The sequence below is a fragment of the Cynocephalus volans genome, chromosome 2 (assembly GCF_027409185.1).
Source record: "Cynocephalus volans isolate mCynVol1 chromosome 2, mCynVol1.pri, whole genome shotgun sequence".
NCBI classification, from domain to species: Eukaryota; Metazoa; Chordata; class Mammalia; order Dermoptera; family Cynocephalidae; genus Cynocephalus; species Cynocephalus volans.
This window is the reverse complement of record NC_084461.1, coordinates 124,229,102-124,252,805: the sequence shown is the minus strand read 5'-3', so window position 1 is coordinate 124,252,805 and position 23,704 is coordinate 124,229,102. Positions and strand designations below refer to the sequence as shown.

Genomic DNA, 23,704 nt, shown 5'->3' with positions numbered 1-23,704 from the left:
ATGAACAACTTTAGTAATGAAGAGTTTGACTATCTCTTCCTCGATGAAGGCTTTACTGCCAAGGACATTCTGGTAGAAGAAATTAATGAAGTTTCTTCTGATGATGATAAGGATGCCTTTTATTTCATCGACCTTGGAGACATTCTAAAGAAACAACTAAGATTGTTAAAAGCTCTCCCTTGTGTCATGCTCTTCTATGCAGTCAAATGCAACGATAGCAGAGCCATAGTGAAAAGCCTACCTGCCATCAAGACAGGATTTGACTGTGCTATCAAGACTGAAATACAATTGGTGCAGACTCCTGGGATGCCTCCAGAGAGGATTATCTATGCAAATCCTTGTAAACAACTGTCTCAAATTAAGTAGGCTGCCAATATTGGAGTCCAGATGATGACTTTTGATAGTGACATCAAGTTGGTGAAAGTTGCCAGAGCACATAAAAAGGCAAAGCTGATTTTGTGATTGCCACTGATGATTGCAAAGCAGTCTGTTGCCTCAGTGTTAAATTTGGTGCCATACTCAAAACCAGCAGGCTTCTTTTGGAATGGGCAAAAGAGCTGAATATTGATGTCATTGGTGTCAGCTTCCATGTGGGAAGTGGCTGTACTGATCCTGAGACTTTAGTGCAAGCAGTCTTTGATGCCTGCTGTGTCTTTGACATGGGAGCTGAGGTTGGTTTTAGCATGGATCTCCTTGATATTGACAGTCGCTTTCCCGGATCTGAGGATGTGAAGCTTAGATTTGAAGAGATCACCAGTGTAATCAACCCAGCATTGGACAAGTATTTTCCATCGGACTCTGGAGTAAGAATCATAGCTGAGCCAGGCAGATATTATGCTGTGTCAGTTGTCACACTTACAGTTAATATCACTGCAAACAAAACTTGTATTAAAGGAAGAGACATGCTCTGATGATGAAGATGAGTTGAGTAAACCTTTATGTATTATATGAATGATGGAGTATATGGATCATTTAATTGCATACTTTATGATCATGCAAATGTAAAGCCCCTTCTGCAAAAGATAACCAAACCAGATGAGAAATATTATTCATCTAGCACATGGGGACCAACATGTGATGGCCTTGATCAGATTGTTGAGTGCTGTGATCTGCCCAAAATGTACATGGGCAATTGGGTGCTCTTTGAATACATGGGTGCTTACACTTTTGCTGCTGCTTCTACTTTCAATGGATTCCAGAGATTGATCGTTTACTACGTGATGTCAGGATGAACATGGCAACTCATGCAGCAAATCCAGAACCATGACTTCCTACCCAAAGTAGAGGGGCAAGTAATCAGCACTCTGCCTGTGTCTTATGCTTGGGAAAGCGGAATGAAATGTCACCCAGCAACATGTGTTTCTGCTAGTGTTAATATGTAGATACCACTCTTGTAACTGTTAAACTGCAAATTTAGCTTGAATTTAGAGATTTGGGGGACCATTTAACCTAATTACTGCTAGTTTGGAAATGTCTTTGTAAGAGTAGGGTTGGCACAGATGCAGCAACATGGAAGACTAGGAATTGGGATCATACTTTGTGTTCCTATGGAAACTATTTGAATATTTGTTTATATGGATTTGTATTCATTTTTCAAAATGCTACTAAAGAGTGCCCCTCAGCTGCTGAGCAAGCACTTGTAACTTGTACAATGGTAGAATAGTCCAAATGCTTAGCATTGTGATCTGTTTTAAAAACAAAGTATCTTGAAATCAAAAAACAAAAAAGGAAAGTAAGAAACAAATTAGAGATTAATAAAACAATACAAAACATCAATGAAACTAAGAGTTTTTTTTTGAAAAGATAAAACAAAATTGATAACCTAATGAAGAAAAAAGAGAAGACTCAAATGAATAAAATCACAAATCAAAAAGGAGACATTACAATTGGTGCCACAGAAATATAAAGGATGATAAGAGACTATTACAAATAAATATATGCTAATAAACTAGAAAACCTAGAAGAAATGGATAAATTCTTGGACACATACGACTTGCTAAGGTTGAATCATGAAGAATTAGAAAACCTAAACAGAACAATAATGAGTAATGAGATTGAAGCAGTAATTAACTGTCTCCCAACGAAGAAAACTACAGGAGCAGGTGGCTTCACTGCTGAATTATATCAAGCATTTAAAGAAGAAATAATACAAATTCTTCTGAAACTCTTCCAAAAAACTGAAGAGGAGGGAATAATACTTTCAAACTCACTCTTTGAGGCCAGTATTACCTTCATACCAAAACTGGAAGAAGACACAACAAAAAAAGAAAACTACAAACCAATATCCCTAATGATCATACATGTGAAAACCTCAATAAAAAAAACTAGCAAACCAAATCCAACAACACATTAAAAAGATCATCCACCACGATCACATGGGATTTATCCCAGGGATGCAAGGATGGCTCAACATACACAAATCAATAAATGTGATACATCACATCATCGGAATGAAGGGGAAAAAAAACATGATCTTTTCAATAGATGCAGAAAAGCATTTGATAAAATCCAGTACTCCTTCATGATAAAAAAAAAAAAAACAACCACTCAAAAATTAGGTATAGAAGGAATTTACCTCAATATAGTAAAGGCCATCGACTCACATCTAATCTCATATTGAACAGACAAAAGTTGGAGACTTTTCCTCTAAAATCTGGAAAAATACAAGGATGCCCACTTTCCCCACATAGTATTGGGCATTCCAGAAGAGCAATAAGGCAAGATAAAGCAGTAAAGGGCATCCAAATTGGATAGGAGGAAGTCAAACTATGCCTATCTGAAGATGACATAATCATATACATAGAAAACTGTAAAGACTCTTCTCCAAAATTACAGAGCTAATAATTAATTCAGTAAAGTGTCAGGATACAAAATCAACATATAAAAATCAGTAGTGTTCCTATACGCCAATAACAAAATATCTAAAGAAAAAGCAAGAAAGTAATCCCTTTTGCAATAGCAACCAGAAAATGAAATACCTAAGAGTAAATTTAACCACGGAGGTGAAAGATCTCTACGATGAAAACTAAAAATCATTGGTGAAAGAAATTGAAGACAACACAAATAAATGGAAATATATCCCATGTTCATGGGTTGGAAGAAATAATACCATCAAAATGGCCATATTACCCAAAGCAATCTACACATTCAATGCAATGTCTGTCAAAATATCAATGACATCCTTCATCAAAATAGAGAAAACAATCTTAAAATTTGTATAGAACCACAAAAGACCCTGTATAGCCAAAGCAATCTTGAACAAAAAGGCCAAAGCTGGAGGCATCACACCATCTGACTTCAATATATACTATAAAGCTATAGTAATCGAATCAGCATAGCACTGACATAAAACAGGCAAATAAACTCATGGAACAAAATAGAGACCCCAGATATAAACTCATGCACTTACAGCCAACTTATTTTTGACAAAGGTGCCAAGAATGTACACTGGGGAAAGGACAGACTCTTCAATAAATGCTGCTGGGAAAACTGAGGCCAACATGCAGAAGATTGAAACCAGACCCCTGTATTTCACCATGCACAAAAACAACTCAAAATGGATTAAAAGCCTAAATTTAAGAAACAAAACCATGAAACTATCAGAAAAAACATAGGGTAAATGCTACATGAAATTGGAGTGAGTGGCACTTTTTTGAACAAGACTACAAAGGTACAGGTAACTAAAGCAAAAATACACAAATTATAACAAATTAAAAAGCTTCTTCACAGCAAAGGACACTATCAATTAAGTGAAGAGACAACCTACAGAATGGCAGAAAGTGTTTGCAAACTACACAGGTTATCTGTTGCTGTATAACAAACCACCCCAATTACTTAGTGTTTTAAAACAACTTACTATTATCTCTCCTGGTTCTTACTCAGCTGGGTGGTTCTTTCTTGGTGTCCCTCAAATGGTTGCAATCAGATGCGGTAGTGTGCTGGTAAACGCTTAATGACCAGCTCTTCAGAAAAAAAAGAAACACCCTGTTTTGTAGTATTTGCCTATTTCTGTGGTGTAAATCCTCCTACCATCGCCAATTTTAAGCTACCAATGTGACATCACTGAATGCAGAGTTGGAATTAAATTTGCATAACCGGCTCTTGCAAGCCAGTATAAGAGCCAGCTCCAGTACATTGTTGGAATAGAGTCATTTGAAGGCTTCTTCCCCTGTCTGGCACCTCAGCTTGAAAAGCTAAAACAGCTGGGGGCTTGTTAGTAATTTTTCTATCCATTTGGCCTCTCACAAGTCCAGGCTGAAATTCTTCACAGTATAACAATCTGAAGGTGGTCAAAATTGATATAAAACAAAATGATATCAAGAATAGATCCAAAGAAAATTAAATCAGTATGTCAAAGAGGTATATTCAATCCCATGTTTATTGCAGCACTATTCACAGTAGCCAAGATATGGGATCAACTTGTGTCCATCAGCAGACAAATGGGTAAAGAAAATGTAGTACACATATACAATGGAATACTACTTAGCCATAAAGAAAAATAAGGTCCCATCATTTGTGGTAACATGAATGAACCTGGAGGACATTAAGTGTAATAAGCCAGGCACAAAAAGACAAATACTGCATGATCTCATTCATTTGTAAAATCTAAAAAAGCCTACCACATAGAAGCATAGAACAGAATAGTGGTTACAAGAGTCCAGAGAGAGTAAGGGGAGGAGATGATGGGGAGTGATTGGTCAATGGGTACAAAGTTACAGATAGATAGGGGGAATAAGTTCTGGTGTTCTACAGCACATTAGAATGACTACAGTAAACAACACTACAGTGTTTATTTAAAAATACCCAGAATAGAGGATTCTGAAAGTTCTTATGACAAAGAAATGATAAACGTGTGCTGTGATGGATACGCGAAATACCACAATTTGATCATCACACAATGCATGTATATAGGGAAACATCACACTGTACCCCATAGATATGTATAATGTGTGTCAATTAAAACAAAATTTTTAAAATAACAGAAAGGGAAATGTCGCAATAGATTCTGTAGAAAGTGTAAACATATAACTGAGAATTTAGACTAAATAGGAAAAAAATTCCTGCGAAAATATTACCTTCTGTTACTGACTCAAGAGGAAATAAAACTCTGAACAGTTTTTTAAGGAAATTGAATCAGTAATGAGAAATATTCCCACCAATAAAACTCCTGATACAGATAAGTTCAATAATGAGTTCTATATTCAAGTAAAAAATAATTCAAAGATTATTTATACCTTTCCAGAAAAAAGAAAAAAAAAAAACACTGCTATATTTATTTAAGAAGCTAGCATAACCTAAATACTGACAAGAAATTGGGAAGAAAAATAAGAACATGCCAGTATCACTCTGAATCTTAGATGTAAAAATCTTTTTAAATTTTTAACAAAATAAATCAAGCAGTTTATAGAAAGGATTATAAATTATGATCAAATTATGTTTATCCAAGGAATTAAGTATGTTGGTTTGCAATAAGACGATCATAAATGTAATTCAACACATTAAAATTGCAGAAGAAAAATTTTGTAAATACCTCAAAAGATGCAGATAAAGCTTTTGACAACATTCAACATCAATTCAAAAATTTATAGTAAACAATAACACAAAGGAAAATTCTAAATATAATTTTTAACTGCAAAAATCATTTGGAAATGAAAAATTTAAACTACATCACATTTAAAAAGATTCTGTATCTGGATATAAGTCTAACAGAGTATTTTCAAGACTTCTGTGGAAAAAACTATAGCACCCTGTAGAGAAACATTGGAGAGGACCCAAATAAAAGGAGACATATTCTATATTCATGAACCGGAAGATGCCTGTTTTAAAGATGTCAGTTCCCCCAAAAAGTGATCTATAGATTTAATGCAATCCCAATCAAAAGTCCCCTAGAATTTTGTGTGTATATGTGAAACTTCAAAAGCTGAAATCTAAAATTCAGCTGAAACTGTGAAGGCCAAGAATTGCCAACTCTTGGATCAGATCAAAATGGGAGGATTTATACTACCGTATGTAGAGTCTTAATTTAAAACTATAGTAATTAAAGTATATTGTACTGGTAATTAAGTAATTATAGTAATTAAGTAATTAAGTATATTGTACTGGTGGTGCTATAAGACAAAAAGGCTAATAAAACAGAATAGGCCACTCAGTAATAGACCCATGTAAATGTGAACACTATAAATGTGACAGAAGTGACATTACAAAGTAATAAAGAAAAGACAGATTTTTTTCAAAAATGGTACTGGGGCAATATCTATCTATCTATCTATCTATCTATCTATCTCTCTCTCTCTCTCTATATATATATATAGGAAAAATATAACTGGACATCTCCCTATATAATATATAAAAATTAATTCTAGAAAGACTATAGAACAAAATATAAAGACAAAAATCATAAAGATTCTAGAATATAATATAAAAGAACATGTCACCACCTCAGAGCAGGGTTGTATTTCATAAACCAGAAACAAAAAAAGCACTGAACAAAAAATTTTAAATATATGTAAATTAAACTACATCCAAATTAAGAATCTAGGTCACCAAAATAGACCATAAAGAGAGGGAAAGAAATCCACATGATGGAAGAATATATTCACAGTATATATAATTAGCAAAGAGTTTGATCCAGAAAATTTTAAATAAGGTCTTTGTAATCAATAAGGACAGACATTATAATACACAACTAATCAAAAAACTTTAAAAGTCACTTCATAAAAGCTGTTTAAATGACCACTACACATATGAAAATATACATAACCTCATCAGAGAAATGCAAACTAAAACCACAATGAGAAGCTATTATACATCCACCAAATTTAAAGATATAACTATAGCAAGTATTGAAGAAAAATAGAACAACATGAATTTTAATATACTGTAGGTGGAAGTGAAAAAATTTAAATTGCTTTAGGAAATATTTTAATATTATCTAATATATATAACCTTTTGTCTAGCAATTCCAATCCTAGGTTTGTAACTAGAGAAATGTATGCCATATGTACCAGGAGACATATATAAGAAAGATTGTTCATAAAACCAAAAACAAAATACAGCCAAAATGTCAAATAACAGTTCTAAATAAATTATTGTATATTTATTCAATGAGATATTTTAAAGAAAAGAATAAATTACAGCTTGCTATGGATTAAATGTGTCCCCCAAAAGTTCATGTATTGGAAACTTAATCTCCATTGTAACAGTATTAAGAGGGTGAGAAATCTGATTATGGTATTTGAAAGGTGGAGCTTGATTAGATTAGACCTGAGGATCTAGTGAATGGATTGATCAATTCATGGAGTAATGAGTTGATGGTTAAATACATGGACAAGGGCATGGTTCTGATGGCTTTCTAAGATTACTCTCTCTTGCTCAACCCATTCTCACCATGTGATACCTTGGTCACCACGGGATCCTATAGAGAGCTCCCACCAAGAATACCCTCACCAGGTGTGTTCCCTGGACTTTGGACTTCCTAGCCTCCAGAACTGTAAGAAATAAATTTTATTTCTTTACAAATTACCCAGTTTCAGGCATTCTGTTACAAGCAACAGAAACAGACTAATACAGAAAATTGGTATGGAAAAGTGGGGTGTTGCTTACAATGAACACTTGAAAATGTGGAGGCAGCTTTGGAACTGAGTGATGGGCAGAGGCTGGAAGAATTTGGAGGAGCAGTATAGAAAAAGTCTAAATTTTGGTGAGGGCATTGAAGACAAGAAGACCAAGGAAAGTTTAGAAAGTCATAGAGACTGGTTAAGTGGTGGTGACAAGAATGCTGATAGAAATATGGTCAGTAAAGGCCATTTTGAGAAGGTCTGAGATGTAAATAAGAAGCAAGAGAGTGGAAGAAAGACCCCAAAGACATTTCAAAGATCTTCAAGCCATCTCCTCCTATCACAGGCCCAGAGGCTTAGGAAGACAGTGGTTTAGGGGAACAAGCCTGAGGTGCCCTCCATGGGCTAACTGGCCAGGGCCACCTTGGAATGCTGCTCCCTGTACCCTAGCTGCTCCAACTGCTCTAGCTGTAGCTAATTTGGCTCCAGATGCTGCTGAATCCACTGCTTTCGAAGATACAAGCCAGAAACATTGGTGATATCCACATGCTGTTACCTCTGCAGACTCACAGGATGCCAGAGCTGTGGAGGCATGGGAGCCTCCACCCTAATTTCAAAGGATGAATGGAAAAGCCTGGGGACTGAGGAAATCTCTCATGGGGTGGAGTCACTGCAGAAAGCCTTCACTAGAGCAATGCCAAGAGGAAATATGGGGTCAGAGTTGCAGCAGAGAAACCTGCCCAGAGGCCATGGAAGCAGGACCACCACTGAGACCCCAAATTGTAGAGCTACCAACATGCAGTGCCAGCCTGGGAGAGCTGAAGAATGGGCTGAGCCCAGGAAAGTCATAGGAGCAGGGCTGCCCAAGATGTTGTATGCCCAACCCCCGCACCGGGGTGCAGAGGATAGCAAACATGGAATCAAGGTAGATTATTTACCAGCTTTAAGATTTAATTCCTGCCCTGCTGGGTTTCAAACATGCAAAAAAGGGGTAGGACCTGTTACCCTTTTCTTTCATCTCACCTCTCCATTTTGGAATGAATTTCTGTCTTATGCCTGTCCCCCTGTTGTATCTTGGAAGTACATAACTTTTTAAATTTCACAGATGACACTTTGGACTTTTGAGCTGAAACAAGTTAAGACTTTGGGGATGGAATGAATGTATTTGCATGTGAGAAGAACATAAACTTTGGGGTCAGGGGTAGGATTCTATGGGTTAAATGTGTCCCCCAATATGTGTCTCCCAAAAGACTAATACACAGCTATATAACACAACACAAAAAAATCTTACAAACATAATACTGGATGAAATGACAAAGACATGGAGACATACTTTAAAGATATACTTTAAAATCCACTTAAGGGCCGAGCCCGTGGCGCACTTGGTAGAGTGCTGCGCTGGCAGCGCGGCCACGCTCCCGCCGCGGGTTCGGATCCTATATAGGACTGACCGGAGCACTCACTGGCTGAGTGCCGGTCACGAAAAAACGACAAAAAAAAAAAATCCACTTAAGTTCAATAATAGGGAAAACTAAATTATCTAGTCTAAAGAAATGATTACCATTATAGTCAACAAAGTAGTTACCATTGGGAAACTGGAAGGGTTGTGATAAGAAAGAAACATGCAGAGGGCTTCTGAGGTGCCAGATATTTTCTAGTTCTTTGAGGTTACAGCATGTTTGACTTATAAACATTTGTTAAATTACATATGTGTGTGTTTAATCACTTTTCAGTAAATATGTTATATTTCACAATCAAAATGTTAAAACAGAAATATAACTGGAAAAATAACATGCCCATTATTGGAAACAAAAACTACACTAAAATTTCCAAATTAAAAGAGGGAAGGTAATAAGAATTAATCAAAACAAGAGAACTAAAAGAGGAAACAACAATGTAAAATAACTAACACTGAGTAAAATGGAAGAAATATAATCAAGTTTATCATGCATTGTACTATACCTAAATGATCTAAATTCTACATTTAAAAAAGGCATCATATTAAGTTTTAAAAAGGAAAATTCAGTTATATGCTTTTATAAGAAATGTACTTAAAGTAATAATTAAAGGTTGAAAATATAGGGATGGACAAACAGATCTCAAGCAAATTCAAATTTTAAAACAGGAGGTTTGTCAATATTTAACAGCTTGTTATTAATAAGTTGAAAAGAAACAAAAAGGATAGAGAGATATTATGCAATGATATAAGATAATGTACAGACTTCTGTTTGTCCTTGCATGATAAATAATTAGAAAACTGCACAAAATATAAAGGAACTGTTTTCAGAAAATAGGTAAGGAAAGACTCTGATCCTCAAAAGAAGGGAAACAAATGAAACAAACCCTAAGATTGCCCCCATCTCAATGTCTGGAGGCAGTAGGTAGAATAATTCCCAGAGCTCACAAAGGGCTGGGAACATTACCCATTCTTACCAGAGAACAGAGACCTCTTAACTACACAGAGCATCAAGTAATGTCCTCAGGAGAGTATTGCTTAAATAGAGGACCAAATTAGTCCTAAGCTAAGAGCTGCTCTGAATGTGCACTAACAATGCTTAAAATCAAGCTTTGAAAGGAACAAATTGATTCCAAGAAACTCAACTTCATGTCAGAGCTAAGTCCAAGACTCTAAAGGAGAGTTTCTCAATGGCAGTACTATTGGCAGTTTGAACTGAATTATTCTTTGTTGTGGGGGCTGTCCTTGTGTTGTAGGATGTTTAGCAGCATCCCTGGCCTCTATCACTATGTGCCAGTAGCAATCTCCCATTTGTAACAATCAAAAATGTATCTAGGCATTTCCATATTATCCCCTGGGGGGAAAACTGTCTCTGGTTGAGAACCACTGCTTTAAAGGAAAACACACACACACACACACACACACACACACACACACACTCCAGCACCTAACAACATAAAATTCACAATGTCTGCCATCTAATCAAAAATTACCAGTCATGCAAAGAAACAAGAAAGTATAATCCACACAAGAAGACAAATCAATCAAAAGAAGCAAACTGAGTAATGACAAAAATGTTGAAGTTAGCAGACAAGAATGTTAAAAATTGTATTATAAATATATTTATATGCTCCAGAATATAGACAAATGAGGAACATTATGTGGAGATAAATAAAATAAAGTTTTAAAGACTCAAATGGGATCTTACACAGGTAAAACAATAAATACACCATCTGAAGTAAAAAATGTACTGGTTAGGATTAACAAATATGACACTACAAAAGAAAAGATAAGTGAACTCGAAAATCTTGAAAATATGTCAATAAAAGCTATCCAAAATGAGGCACAGAGAGGAAAAATGGACAAAAATGAACAAAGTTTCAACAACCTGTGGGACACTAGTCTAATATACATGTAATTGGAGTCCAAGAAAGGATGAAAGGGAAGAAAAAAATATTCAATGATATATGGCTAAAATGTTCCCAAATTGATAAAAATGATAAACCCACAGGTCCAAGAATATCAACAAATCCCAAATGGACTAACATAAAGAAAATCAGCTAAAGCACATCATAATCAATTTGTGAAAATCAGCGATATAAAGGAAATTTTTAACACCAACCATGGCAAGGAGTGGAGAGGAAGACAAGTATACAGAGGAACAAAGATAAGAACAACAGCAAGCTTCCTGTCAGAAACTATGCAAGTCAGAAGACAATGGAATGATACCTTTAAAAACTTTTCAACTATACTCCGTGAAAATATTTTTTCAAAAATGAAAATGAAATGATTTTTCTCAAAGTCAAAGGGAATTTGTTGCCAGAACACATGCACTACAATAAATATTAAAGAAATTCTTCAGACAAAGGAAAAGGGCACCAAATAGAAATTTGGATTTTCACAGAAGAATGAACTTCATTGCTAAATCCCCAATGTGTAGAACAGGCCTAGCACACAGAGAACACAATAAGTATTTATTAAATTTAATAAATGAATGTTTAACATAGAAGTTGGTAAGACCTTTCTAACTAAACCTGCAGACTTTAAAATCCATAAAAGAAAAATAGACATATTTTAATATATAAATTTTAAATCCTTTTATATGATAAAATATCCTGTAAACAAACCAATACAAATGATATAAAAGGAAAAGATATCTGTAAGGTAGATGGCAGATAAAGATTTAATGTCTACATCACACAGAAAATTTCCCAAATTGAAAATTTAAAAAAATTTTTTTTTCAAATTAAAATATCGGCAAGTAATTGATAAATCAAAGAAAATCAAGTCTAAATCAACAAAATACACATGACAACGTGCCAAATTCATTGGTGGTATATAGGAATTAAAATTACAGTAACAATAAGAGATCATTTTATAGAGATCACATTGGCAGAAATTAAGACCTCTGTTGCTTCTGGACATAAAGGGGAAAGAATGCTCATAACTGGTTGGTGGAAATTTAAAGTACTAGAAAATTCTTGGAAAGCAATCTAGCAACATATTTTAAACTCAAGTTATACTTTTTGATGTATTAATTACACATCTGAGAATCAATTTTACAAAAGTAAAATCACCAATATTTTCAGAAATATGTAAAATGAGAGCACAGCATGGTTAATAAAGGTAAAAGAACACTTGAAAAAAAGTGGTTGCCCATCAGTAGGTGAATAACTGAATATGTAATGATACATCCACACTATGGAATACTACACAGCTATTAAAAGTATCAGATTTTCAGGGATTCTGAAAATATATTGGTAACTGAGAAATGTAAAATGTATAATACATGTCAAACTTTCAAAAAGAAACAATAACGACAAACAAAGCACTAGGTTGTATGTGTATGAGTAATCATCTGAGTGCAAATAAAAATGTGAAAGGAAAATCACAAGATATCTCATATTGAACACCTGAGAGAGAAACACTGATGCATCTAGAGGACAAAAAAGGAAGAACCAACCAAAAAAAGTTGTTTTTTTTAAAATAAAATAAAAATAATGTACTGTAAAAAGGCATTTATGTGAAAATTTATGGAGCTCTTTAAAATAGTACATGTACGTGGGCATGTGTACAAATTAAATAAAAAGATTAAATAAAAAGATCTTTAAATTATTAGTTATGATTAGTGTCCTTAAAAGAAAAATTTTTAAATGTTTAAATTCTCACAACGTGAGGTTTTTTTGGTAAATGCTCACATATGCAATAAATACTTAAAACTTTTAAGAATACAACAAAGTATTCTTGTTTTGTGCATTTCATTATGACTTCTGATTTAAGATTCACACTAGAATGTCAATGTTATATATGATAATGAAGAGCAAAATTAAAATTAAACTAAAGAATAATCTGTAAAAAAATGGGATTGAAGACATCTTAAATGAACAGCTAATGTAAAGAGAGCTAAAATATTTAGTAAGACAAACTTTTAAAAATACGAGCTTACCTCTTTCAAATGTTCTGAATCAGCTTCCCTCTGGCCTGTTCCCTCTGCAGAACCCGGGCAAGGAGGTAGGCCTGGGCTGAAGGCCATGAGGTCGGTCTTGGGCGGCCCCTCCCCAGAGCACACCCTCTGCCGCCTCTGCTGCGAGTACGACCAGCTCCCCACCGCGCTGGAGCACACCAGCGTGGCCTTCCCAGGTCCGCACGCGACATCGGTGGGCGGCGCAGAGCACCTCAGCGCCGTGTACAGCAGCAGCGTCAGCACCAACAGGCTGGACACCGCACAGATGGAGATGATCAGGTACACGTTGACATCCACCAGCGCAGCCTCCGGACCCGCGACCCCCGCTGACTCCCGCGACGAGGACTTCGGCACCTGGCCGCTCTCCACCAGCGACACCAGCACGGTGGCCGTGGCCGTCAGCGCCGGCTCGCCGTGGTCCTTCACCAGCACCAGCAGGCGCTGAAGCGGAGCGTCCGCCTCGTCCAGGGCGCGCGTCGTGCTGATCTCGCCCGTGTACAGCCCCACGCGGAACGGGCTGCGCGCACTGCCCACCGCCGGCTGCAGCTCGTACGACAGCCACGCGTTGTAGCCCGAGTCGGCGTCCACCGCGCGCACCTTCGTCACCACGTGGCCCGCGCCCACCGACCGCGGCACCAGCTCGCTCACCGCACCGCCAGAGCCTCCAGCCCGAGACGCCAGCAGCGCGGGCACATTGTCGTTCTCGTCCAGCACGAACACCTGCAGCGTCACGTTGCTGCCCAGAGGCGGCACGCCAGCGTCGCGCGCGCTCACCTGGAACTGCAGCAGCTCCAGCTCCTCGTGGTCCAGCGGCTGCAGCGCGTACACCTTGCCGCTCTCCGCGTGCACCGACACGTAGCTCGACAGCGCACGCTCGCCCACCCGCCGCTCCACCAGCGAGTAGGACACCAGCGCGTTCTCCTGCGCGTCCGCGTCCCGCGCCGACACCGTGAAGATGTGGCAGCCGGGCGGGTTGTTCTCCTTCACGAACACCGTGTACTCGGGCTGCGCGAATGCCGGCGCGTTGTCGTTCACGTCGGCCACCTCCAGGGACACGCTGGCCGTGGCCCACAGCGAAGGCGAGCCCCCGTCCCGCGCTGTCACCACCAACTGGTAGTGTGCTGTGCTCTCACGGTCCAAGGCGCTGTCCAACACCAGCGAATAGTAATTCTTGAAGGTGGACACCAGCTTGAAGGGAACATGGGGTGTTAATGAGCAGGTGACCTGTCCATTGGCGCCAGAGTCACGGTCAGACACGCTGATCAGGGCGATGACAGCGCTAGGCTGGGTGTCTTCTCTAATGGGGAGTGACAGAGAAGTGATGATAACTTCCGGGGAGTTATCATTTACATCTAATACTTCCACCAAAAGGGTACAATGACCCGCCATTGGAACATTCCCTTTGTCAATTGCCTCCACGGATATTTCATATAATTTCTTTTCTTCGAAATCTAGTTTTCCTTTTGTCCTAATTTCTCCACTGTTGGGATTTATGATAAATGCATTTACCACTGCAGGCGATACAGGCCTTCTAAATGAATATACTATATCTCCATTTATACCATCATCAGGATCTGTGGCATTTAGCTTGATCACTAGTGTTCCATTAAATGCGTTCTCTAACACTCTCACTTTATAAATGGATTGGTCGAATTCTGGGGCGTTGTCATTCACATCCAGAATTGTGATCAGCAGCTGAACTGTGCCGGTGAGCTCGGGTTTACCTCCATCACTGGCTGTCAGTAATAAACTATGTTCCTGAATTTCCTCTCTGTCCAATATTTTCCTCAACACAAGTGACAAAGAAGATGTTTGCTCACGATTGTTTTGTGCATCTAATGCGAAATAATCGTTGGGATCGAGTCGGTAGGTCAATGCTGAGTTTACTCCAACATCTGCATCGGATGCGCCATCTAGTGGAAATCGAGTTTCCGGAGGTCTAGATTCTGCAACATTTATTCTTTTCTTACTTTCAGGGAAGAGGGGCGGGTTGTCATTAATATCTTTAACCTCCACCTCCACATGGAAAACCTGCAGAGGCCTGTCCACGATCACCTCCAGGTGGATGCTGCACTCCGCGCTCCGCCCGCACAGCTCCTCCCGGTCGATCCGAGAATTCACAAACAAAACGCCATTCTGCAGATTTACCTCCAGAAGGTCCTCTCTGCCTTTGGACGCCACCCGGAACAGGCGCGGCACCAGCTCCGCCAGCTCCAGCCCCAGGTCCTGGGCGATGCGGCCCACGAAGGTGCCGTGTTTGGCCTCCTCGGTGACGGAGTAGTGGAGCTGGCCGCTCCCTGCCTCCCAGGCTGCGAGGAGCAGAAGCGAGAGCAGCAGGCGCTGGGCTCTTGGGCCTCCACGCCAGGAAAACAGCATGGTACACTCTAAAGGCTTCAGAGTTATCTGCAGTATATAGAATGCCTTACCTCTAACTGCCTCTCAAGGTCCGGTTTTACGATCTCCTAGTGAAGCAGGATTCTCAAATTGCCAAATTTTCTGGAGGAAGAAACGGCGGCTCTTTCCTCGTCGAAACGTTCTCAGTGAAGAGCGACACCATGCGCACAAATATGTAAGTGTAAGAATGACTCGGTTCATATTTTCCATTGATGTAGAGTTTTTGTCCTTGCATTTCCTGACTTTTTCACTGCAAATACGTAATTGAACATTAAATGTTAGCTTTTCCAGAAACAGTAAATCACTGTATTCTGAGCAGCTTTGGATGTTAGTTGAGAATTGGTTGATGAGTTCATCTTTCCACCAATTTATTTTTGCATGTGTAAGACTTTCTTGCAGAATTTTCTTTTCTTTTTTAGGGAGTGTGGGGGGCTGGGGGCTGCTGGCCAGTACGGGGATCCGAACCCTAGACCTTAGTGTTACAAGGCGGAGCCAACAAGGGTTGGCTGAGCGAACCAGCCAGCCCTTATGCAGAATTTTAAAAGAAGGACAATATTCGACATTCGTCTTGGAACAATCAATCTCTAGTTCTGCATAGTCATGTAGGTTTTGGTGGGAACGTCCTCTTCTTGTAATATTTTTCACGGCCTCCTCACACATCAGTCACTGATTCCAAATGGAAACGTAACTATCGTATAAGAATAAAATGAACGAAGGTAGAAAATATTGGTAAATGATACGCAGTTACCAGATGCTGAATAAGTATACCAAATTTATAAATTCCTCCCAGAGTAACTGTGAAACATAGATAAAATATAGTATATGAAAGGAAGTGTTCAGTCAATGTGTGTATGAGTTTGTATGTAAGTATGTGTATGTGTGTAAACACACAGTCATCTAGACCATTTAGACACAACAGTGCTTTAAAATTTTGGATTATTTTTGTATAAAACATGCCAAGAACTAGCATCATATATATTTAATAGAACTTAAATTACTGCCAATAGGTTAAACTTCCCCTTTTCCATCCCCACCTAACTGCATCATCACTAGGAAAAACTTTACTATCGTTTAAAGTGACTCTCATTTTAGCTAGATAAAGAATTTAACACATCTTTAACAAGAGAGAGAGGAAAGGCATCTTACTTTTATTTATTGCTATAACTATCTCTGCCAAGCCAGAGTTCCAGTCCAAATAGCACAGTGAAAAACATAGCATAGCTCCAGTAATTATCTTGCCTGTTCTATGTACAATTCTATAGGAAATGACAGTTAGGTTCATTCCTGTACCTCTGCCCTCCTCTGAAAATTTGGATGGAGTATTTGATATTCTCCTGTTCTCATCTTCCTCTTCTGCTCCATTACTTCTACTTTCATAGCTTGAAATGGGAGTTATTCCCACTTCTTACAATGGGAATAATTCCCATTTCTTACAATGGGAATAATTCCTTGATTCTTTCCAATTCTTCTTGCCTGTCAGGCCCTACATTACTTTGCTGGTGGATTACTTCCCCATCTAAACTGGACTACACAGTCAACAGTTTAAAATATGCCCTTCCAGACACCCTAGAATCACTCACCTACTTATATCACTCCATTCACTTCAGCCTCCAACACACAGTTAACCTAACAATCCATTTTCTCTATTTTTCCTATTGAACTGCTTGGTATAAAGTTGTTACTTAACCATGATGACTATATTCTCAACAGTTTACTCTCACCTTTGCCTCCATTGGGTCCTCAAATGAATTCATAGTTAACCCTTTCCTTTTGCCTACAGAGATTCTTCCATATTCTGTTCCCTCTCTTCTCAGATTCTCAATCTCATTCCCACCACCTGACTTTCAGATGATTTACCCACTGAGAGATAAGTCATCAAACATGACCTCAATGGCTCTCTTCTTATATCATCATCTTTCTTTATTCTATATGTTTCATTCCCTACTTGTTCAAAGGAAAAACTGTCCCCACTTTTAAGAAGAACCATATGCTTTTAAAAATTAATTATCTTCTATTCACCTAACTTTCACATTTTTTATCTTCATTCTCTTGCTGCCTGTCTTCTCTTTAGTATCTCCTTCTTTATTTCCTTCTTTTCCTCATACTACAAAGATACTCAAACATCTCTAACTAAAATATACATAAAAAAATTTAAACATGCTACTTCGGTGGGGGGGACTCTATTATGTTTACTTCCTTCCTTTTACCTTTAACTTCTAATATTTACTTGACGTATTGCTCTTTAAGTTTTATTTCAGCTGCTTGTTGTCTATCACCCTTATGATTTTAAGCCTACTGTAGTATGTTGAATGCTGGCCCCCGAAGAGATATGCCCATATCTTAATCCCTGGAACCTGTGAATATTATTTTATATGGCAAATGAGGTGAGTAAATTAAGGATCCTCAGAGGAGTTTATCCTGGATTATTCAGGTGTGCCCTACACACACACGTACACTTAAAGAACAAACACACAGAGGAGAAGACATGGAGAAGAGGAGGAGGCAATGTGACTGTGGAAGCAGAGATTGGATTGGTGCAGCCACAAGCCAAGGAACACCAACAGCCATCAGAAGCCAGAAGAGACCAAGGACAGATTCTCCCCTAGAGCCTCCAGAGGGAGTACGGTCCTGCCAAGCCCTTGGTTTCAGACTTCGGGTATTCAAAACTGTGAGAGAATTATTTTTTCTTTCCTTATGCCACCTAGTTTGTGGTCATCTGTTACAGCAGTGCCAGGAACCAACACACCTCCTTACCTAAATTCTTTATTTAGAGATATTGCTTTCCATTTTTCAATATCTCTGTTGGTGATTTTATCCTTTTATGGATTCATATTTTTTCTCTAAGAGAATTACTCCCAAATCTACATCTATAATCTCCTCTGAGTTCCAGACCCATATTTCCAATCACAACACAATTCCCCTAGAACTCAAGTGTAACATTTTCTTAAATGTTCATCTCCCTTCCCTCCCTGCACAAACTCAGTTTCTCCAACTGTGTTTTGCATCTTGGTCAATGGAATTCTTATCCTCCCAACTGACCAAATTTAAAAAGTGAGTGTCAACTTCTACTGTTATCTTTCTCTTATCATTTGTTTTAATTCATTCATTTTCTGGCTGCTTCTACTTTGCCAGTGCCTCTTGTACATGTTTCTTTGGGTCCAATTCTACTGCCATAATTTAAGCCTCCGTTATTTAATACCGAAATTATTATAAAAGATTCTTTACTAACTCTCCTGCCTTCAGAATCTCCCCTGCTCTAATCCTTCAAGTGCACACTTACCAGAGCAAACTTCTTATTTATTCACACTTATCTTTCCATGTGTAATATTTTCCTGTTGAAATGTTATCTATCCTTCAAGGCACCGTTCAATAAAACATTGCCTAATCTCTGAAGCTTATCCCCACTTCTAAATGGAGGGGATTGCCCAGGCAGTACATTTCAATACCACATATTTATATTAAAATTATTGATTGAATATATGCTATACTCCAGGTCCTAAACTAAAGATAAGTGAGAGAGTAGGCAAAAGGCTGAAAGTACAATGCCTTCACTACAAGGCTCAAGAATATAAGGCTTTATTCTTGGGTTACAGAGAAGCCTCTAGATTTTTTTGTGAAAGAAAGTTACAAAATGCAAAATGTGCTTTAGAAGATTTATCTGGTAATAGGCACAAAGCAGTAGCATACCATAATCGGTTTGGGATCCTCCAAAACTGTGTTTGAGCCCCTTCTCACTATGTGGCTCAGGTTTTAGGTTTCTCGTCTGTAATATGGGGATGATAATTATTGTACCTGCATGAAGCGGTTCTTTTAATAATTAAATTAATGAGATAATGCAATTTAAATATCAGCACAGGGCCTGGAAAGTAATAGGGATCAGTAAGTATTCATGTATTTTATTGAATCCAAAAATGCCATTACTTGTAATATGCACCATTACTTATGCACCTCCAAGGGGGAAAAAAAGGCCAAATAAATGATTATAAACCTTCAATTACTTCAATTATAAGACACATCTTAATATAAGTGATGCTTAACTATTTTTAAGTTGAGAAATAATTTTATTATATTTTATGTAAATAAGGATAGTAGAGTAGTCAGTCCCACTTGAAAGAAAGGGACTCTGTGTGAACAATGATTTAAAAAATTATTCATCTTAGAATCAAAGACATGTTATTTTTATTATTGTTAAAATATTTGGAATATAATAGTGTTATAATATCTGAATTGTACTGAAATTAGAATGGTCATAACAAAAACTATTTTAATAGCCTAAGCGCATGAGGAACAGTTCAGGTGCCAGTTTATATCTAGACACTGTTTGTACTATTTTTGCAACTTGCCTATAATCCTGAAATTATAACCAAATTAAAAATAAATTTGAGTTGTCAAACTCCAAGCCAGTTTTTAATCTAACATGCTATTATTTTGCAAGGCTAACCATTCATAAATAGTAGAAAAATGAGAAAAAAAAATTTCAAAGTTTGGAGATCCACGGCCTTCATTATATCTTCCTGTTTCTTTCATTAAAGTAATGTTGGTCAATTACGTGAAAGTTTCAAGACTAAGAATGATGAAACCACAGAAGAGGAAATATTAAATTGTTTAAGGGTAACATTATAAAAGCAATAAGTAAACAGAGAGAATGTAGTTATAACCTAAAAGCAAATTCTTAAGGAAAACAAATATACTTAAATTATATCAATGACTTACTTCACTGGAAGGATTTAAACAATCTTCTCGAGACTGTGGAAGGCTGGGGCTGAAGGCCATGAGGTCGGTCTTGGACGGCCCCTCTCCAGAGCACACCCTCTGCCGCCTCTGCTGCGAGTACGACCAGCTCCCCACCGCGCTGGAGCACACCAGCGTGGCCTTCCCAGGTCCGCACGCGACATCGGAGGGCGGCGCAGAGCACCGCAGCGCCGTGTACAGCAGCAGCGTCAGCACCAACAGGCTGGACACGGCGCAGATGGCGACGATCAGATACACGTTGACATCCACCAGCGTCGCCTCCGGACCCGCGACCCCCGCTGACGCCCGCGATGAGGACTTTGGAGCCTGGCCGCTCTCCACCAGCGACACCAGCACGGTGGCCGTGGCCGTCAGCGCCGGCTCGCCATGGTCCTTCACCAGCACCAGCAGGCGCTGAAGCGGAGCGTCCGCCTCGTCCAGGGCGCGCGTCGTGCTGATCTCGCCCGTGTACAGCCCCACGCGGAACGGGCTGCGCGCACCGCCCGCCGCCGGCTGCAGCTCGTACGACAGCCACGCGTTGTAGCCCGAGTCGGCGTCCACCGCGCGCACCTTCGTCACCACGTGGCCCGCGCCCACCGACCGCGGCACCAGCTCGCTCACCGCACCGCCAGAGCCTCCAGCCCGAGACGCCAGCAGCGCGGGCACATTGTCGTTCTCGTCCAGCACGAACACCTGCAGCGTCACGTTGCTGCCCAGAGGCGGCACGCCAGCGTCGCGCGCGCTCACCTGGAACTGCAGCAGCTCCAGCTCCTCGTGGTCCAGCGGCTGCAGCGCGTACACCTTGCCGCTCTCCGCGTGCACCGACACGTAGCTCGACAGCGCACGCTCGCCCACCCGCCGCTCCACCAGCGAGTAGGACACCAGCGCGTTCTCCTGCGCGTCCGCGTCCCGCGCCGACACCGTGAAGATGTGGCAGCCGGGAGGGTTGTTCTCCTTCACGAACACCGTGTACTCGGGCTGTGCGAACGCCGGCGCGTTGTCGTTCACGTCGGCCACCTCCACGGACACGCTGGCGGTGGCCCACAGCGAAGGCGAGCCCCCGTCCCGCGCGGTCACCACCAACTCATAATTAGATATGCCCTCGCGGTCCAGGGCGCTGTCCAGTACCAAAGAATAGTAATTCTTGAAGGTGGACACCAACTTGAAGGGGACGTGGGGTGTTAGTGAGCAGGTGACCTGTCCATTGGCTCCAGAGTCACGATCCGACACGCTGATCCGGGCGATGACAGTGCCCACCTGAGCATCCTCTAGCACGAGGTGTGACAGCAAAGTGACAGTTATCTCAGGGACATTGTCATTCAGGTCCAGAACTTCTACCAGAACCATGCTGTGACCTGCCATGGAAGGAATCCCTTTATCAATGGCATTAACCTGAATTTCATATGCATTATTCTCTTCAAAATCCAGTTTTCCATAAACTCTAATTTCACCCGTGTCTGGATTTATAGAAAACATACATTTCTCACTCACTGGCAAAATCATTTTGATTCCATAGGAAATTTCTCTATTCAGTCCTTCGTCTAGATCGGAAGCATTTAGTTGAATCACTTTCGTGTCGTTTTGGACATTTTCAAACAACACTACTTTATAGCCAGGCTTATCAAACTCCGGAGCGTTGTCATTCACATCCAGAATGGTTATGTGAATCTGAACAGATCCTGTTAGTTCCGGTTTACCGCCATCGATAGCCATCAGCAATAAATTAAGTTCTGACGTTTCTTCTCTATCCAATAACCTCCGAAGAACTAATCCAGGTAATATACTTTTATCTTTTTTCGTTATTGTTTTAAGTACAAAGTACTCGTTTAGACTTAACACGTATGTCAGAAGAGAGTTTATGCCCATATCTGCATCAGAAGCGCCCTCTAGAGGAAAATGAGAGTCCAGAGGCGCAGATTCAGAAATTAATACCTTTTGTTCTCTTTCTCTGAACACCGGGGGGTTGTCGTTAACGTCCTTCACCTCCACCTCCACATGGAAAACCTGCAGCGGCCTGTCCACGATCACCTCCAGGTGGATGCTGCACTCCGCGCTCCGCCCGCACAGCTCCTCCCGGTCGATCCGAGAATTCACAAACAAAACGCCATTCTGCAGATTTACCTCCAGAAGGTCCGCGCGGCCTTTGGACGCCACCCGGAACAGGCGCGGCACCAGCTCCGCCAGCTCCAGCCCCAGGTCCTGGGCGATGCGGCCCACGAAGGTGCCGTGTTTGGCCTCTTCGGGGACCGAGTAGTGGAGCTGGCCGCTCCCTGCCTCCCAGGCTGCGAGGAGCAGAAGCGAGAGCAGCAGGCGCCGGGATCCCGGACCTCCTTGCCAGATAAACACCATCGCAGATAAGGAAGCCCTCTGAAGTGGGATTGCCACTTTTAAAGGAGCACTCTCATGAGATCTTTTATGGGCAGTCTCCCTTTTCTGTAAGCACATATTTAGTGAAATTTTTCCAGCAATCTGGTCAATATGGAGTTGATCCTTGTCTGTGAATGGTTGGAATACCGAGACAAAATTTTCCTTTTTCACCTTTTGAGTGTACAGCGACATCATGTGACTGATTATGTAAGTACAAGAAAGTTCAAGAAAGGTTCTTTTCGATTTAGCCACTTCCGGGGTCACCCTAAATTCTACGTTTCGACTTTTGGATATTTTCACAGATCATTTGTAAATCCCTATTTATATAATATATATGATATTAGTAAAAAAGCACAAATTATTTTATTCTGTAGTTTTAAAAATATTCTGCTTCGAGGTTTATCATAAAAGAATGTTTGAAATACAGTATGTTAGAGGCTACTCTTTAGCTATCACGGAGAATTATATTATGAATAGTATACATCAGCCCTGCCTTTATATGGCTTACAATTCACACTGTTTTAATGACTTTCACCCCTCACAATCATTCCATTGTTAGCCTTTGGGAGAAAGTCAAGAATTCTGTCCTTTAGTAAAGAAAAAGAAACTAAAATATCTCTATCAACTAAGTAATATTTCATTTATATAGATTGTTTTATTCAAATACCTGGTAAATATTAAAGTTCATCATAAATATGAACGACGTCTTTTTTTTTTTTTTTTTTTTTTGGTTCCTTGATGCTTAAATGTGATGACTTTTCATACAATTGCTCTCATCCCCATAACATGCTAAACCACAGTTCAGGTACAGATTCTGGAAAGTTTTGCTCTAGGAGACATAAAGCATTTTTATGTGAAATGTTGAGTAGATGCCTCCAAATTTCACAATATACTAAGGTGGCAATAGAGCACTACTATGCAAAAAATCTCTTGAAGTGTTTTGGAGCCTAACGCCCCTGACTAAAGTCAAAAGAATACAAACAATACTGACCTTTTGGTTTTCCTCTAAGTCTCTCCCTACAGGTAAGGAGCTACTCATAATATGTTTCTTTTCAGAGAATCAGAAAGGTGACTATGATGTAAGGGAGAATCAAAAGACTTTTCATGATTTTATTCATTAATTCGAGACTATCTTTAAGAGAAGACAAAACAGAGATAAGATCCTACAGCTCATTGTGGACAAGAAAATATAAATTTTACAAGTTCATTGATATTCGGGTCAAAATCTTTAAACCA

The 23,704-nt window shown here is 39.6% G+C and overlaps 2 protein-coding genes and 1 pseudogene across 2 annotated transcripts; 1 reads left to right on the top strand and 2 right to left on the bottom strand.

Annotated features, from left to right (window-relative positions):
• Positions 1 to 1,382, top strand: LOC134371223 (ornithine decarboxylase-like; annotated as a pseudogene).
• An 11,558-nt stretch (positions 1,383 to 12,940) lies between these two features.
• On the bottom strand, positions 12,941 to 15,397 carry PCDHA13 (protocadherin alpha 13). The gene has a single exon (XM_063088240.1). The coding sequence runs from the start codon at positions 15,350 to 15,352 to the stop codon at positions 12,941 to 12,943; it is 2,412 nt and encodes an 803-aa protein (XP_062944310.1). The 5' UTR covers positions 15,353 to 15,397.
• Positions 15,398 to 20,071: 4,674 nt separating this feature from the next.
• PCDHA12 (protocadherin alpha 12) lies at positions 20,072 to 22,546 on the bottom strand. The gene has a single exon (XM_063084502.1). It carries the CDS (start codon positions 22,544 to 22,546, stop codon positions 20,072 to 20,074), a length of 2,475 nt encoding a protein of 824 aa, XP_062940572.1.
• Between the last annotated feature and the right edge of the window lie 1,158 nt (positions 22,547 to 23,704).

Bases quoted from the DNA above. Each gene is read 5' to 3' on its own strand.
- PCDHA13 (XM_063088240.1), bottom strand. From the start codon at position 15,352: ATGCTGTTTTCCTGGCGTGGAGGCCCAAGAGCCCAGCGCCTGCTGCTC.
- PCDHA12 (XM_063084502.1), bottom strand. From the start codon at position 22,546: ATGTGCTTACAGAAAAGGGAGACTGCCCATAAAAGATCTCATGAGAGT.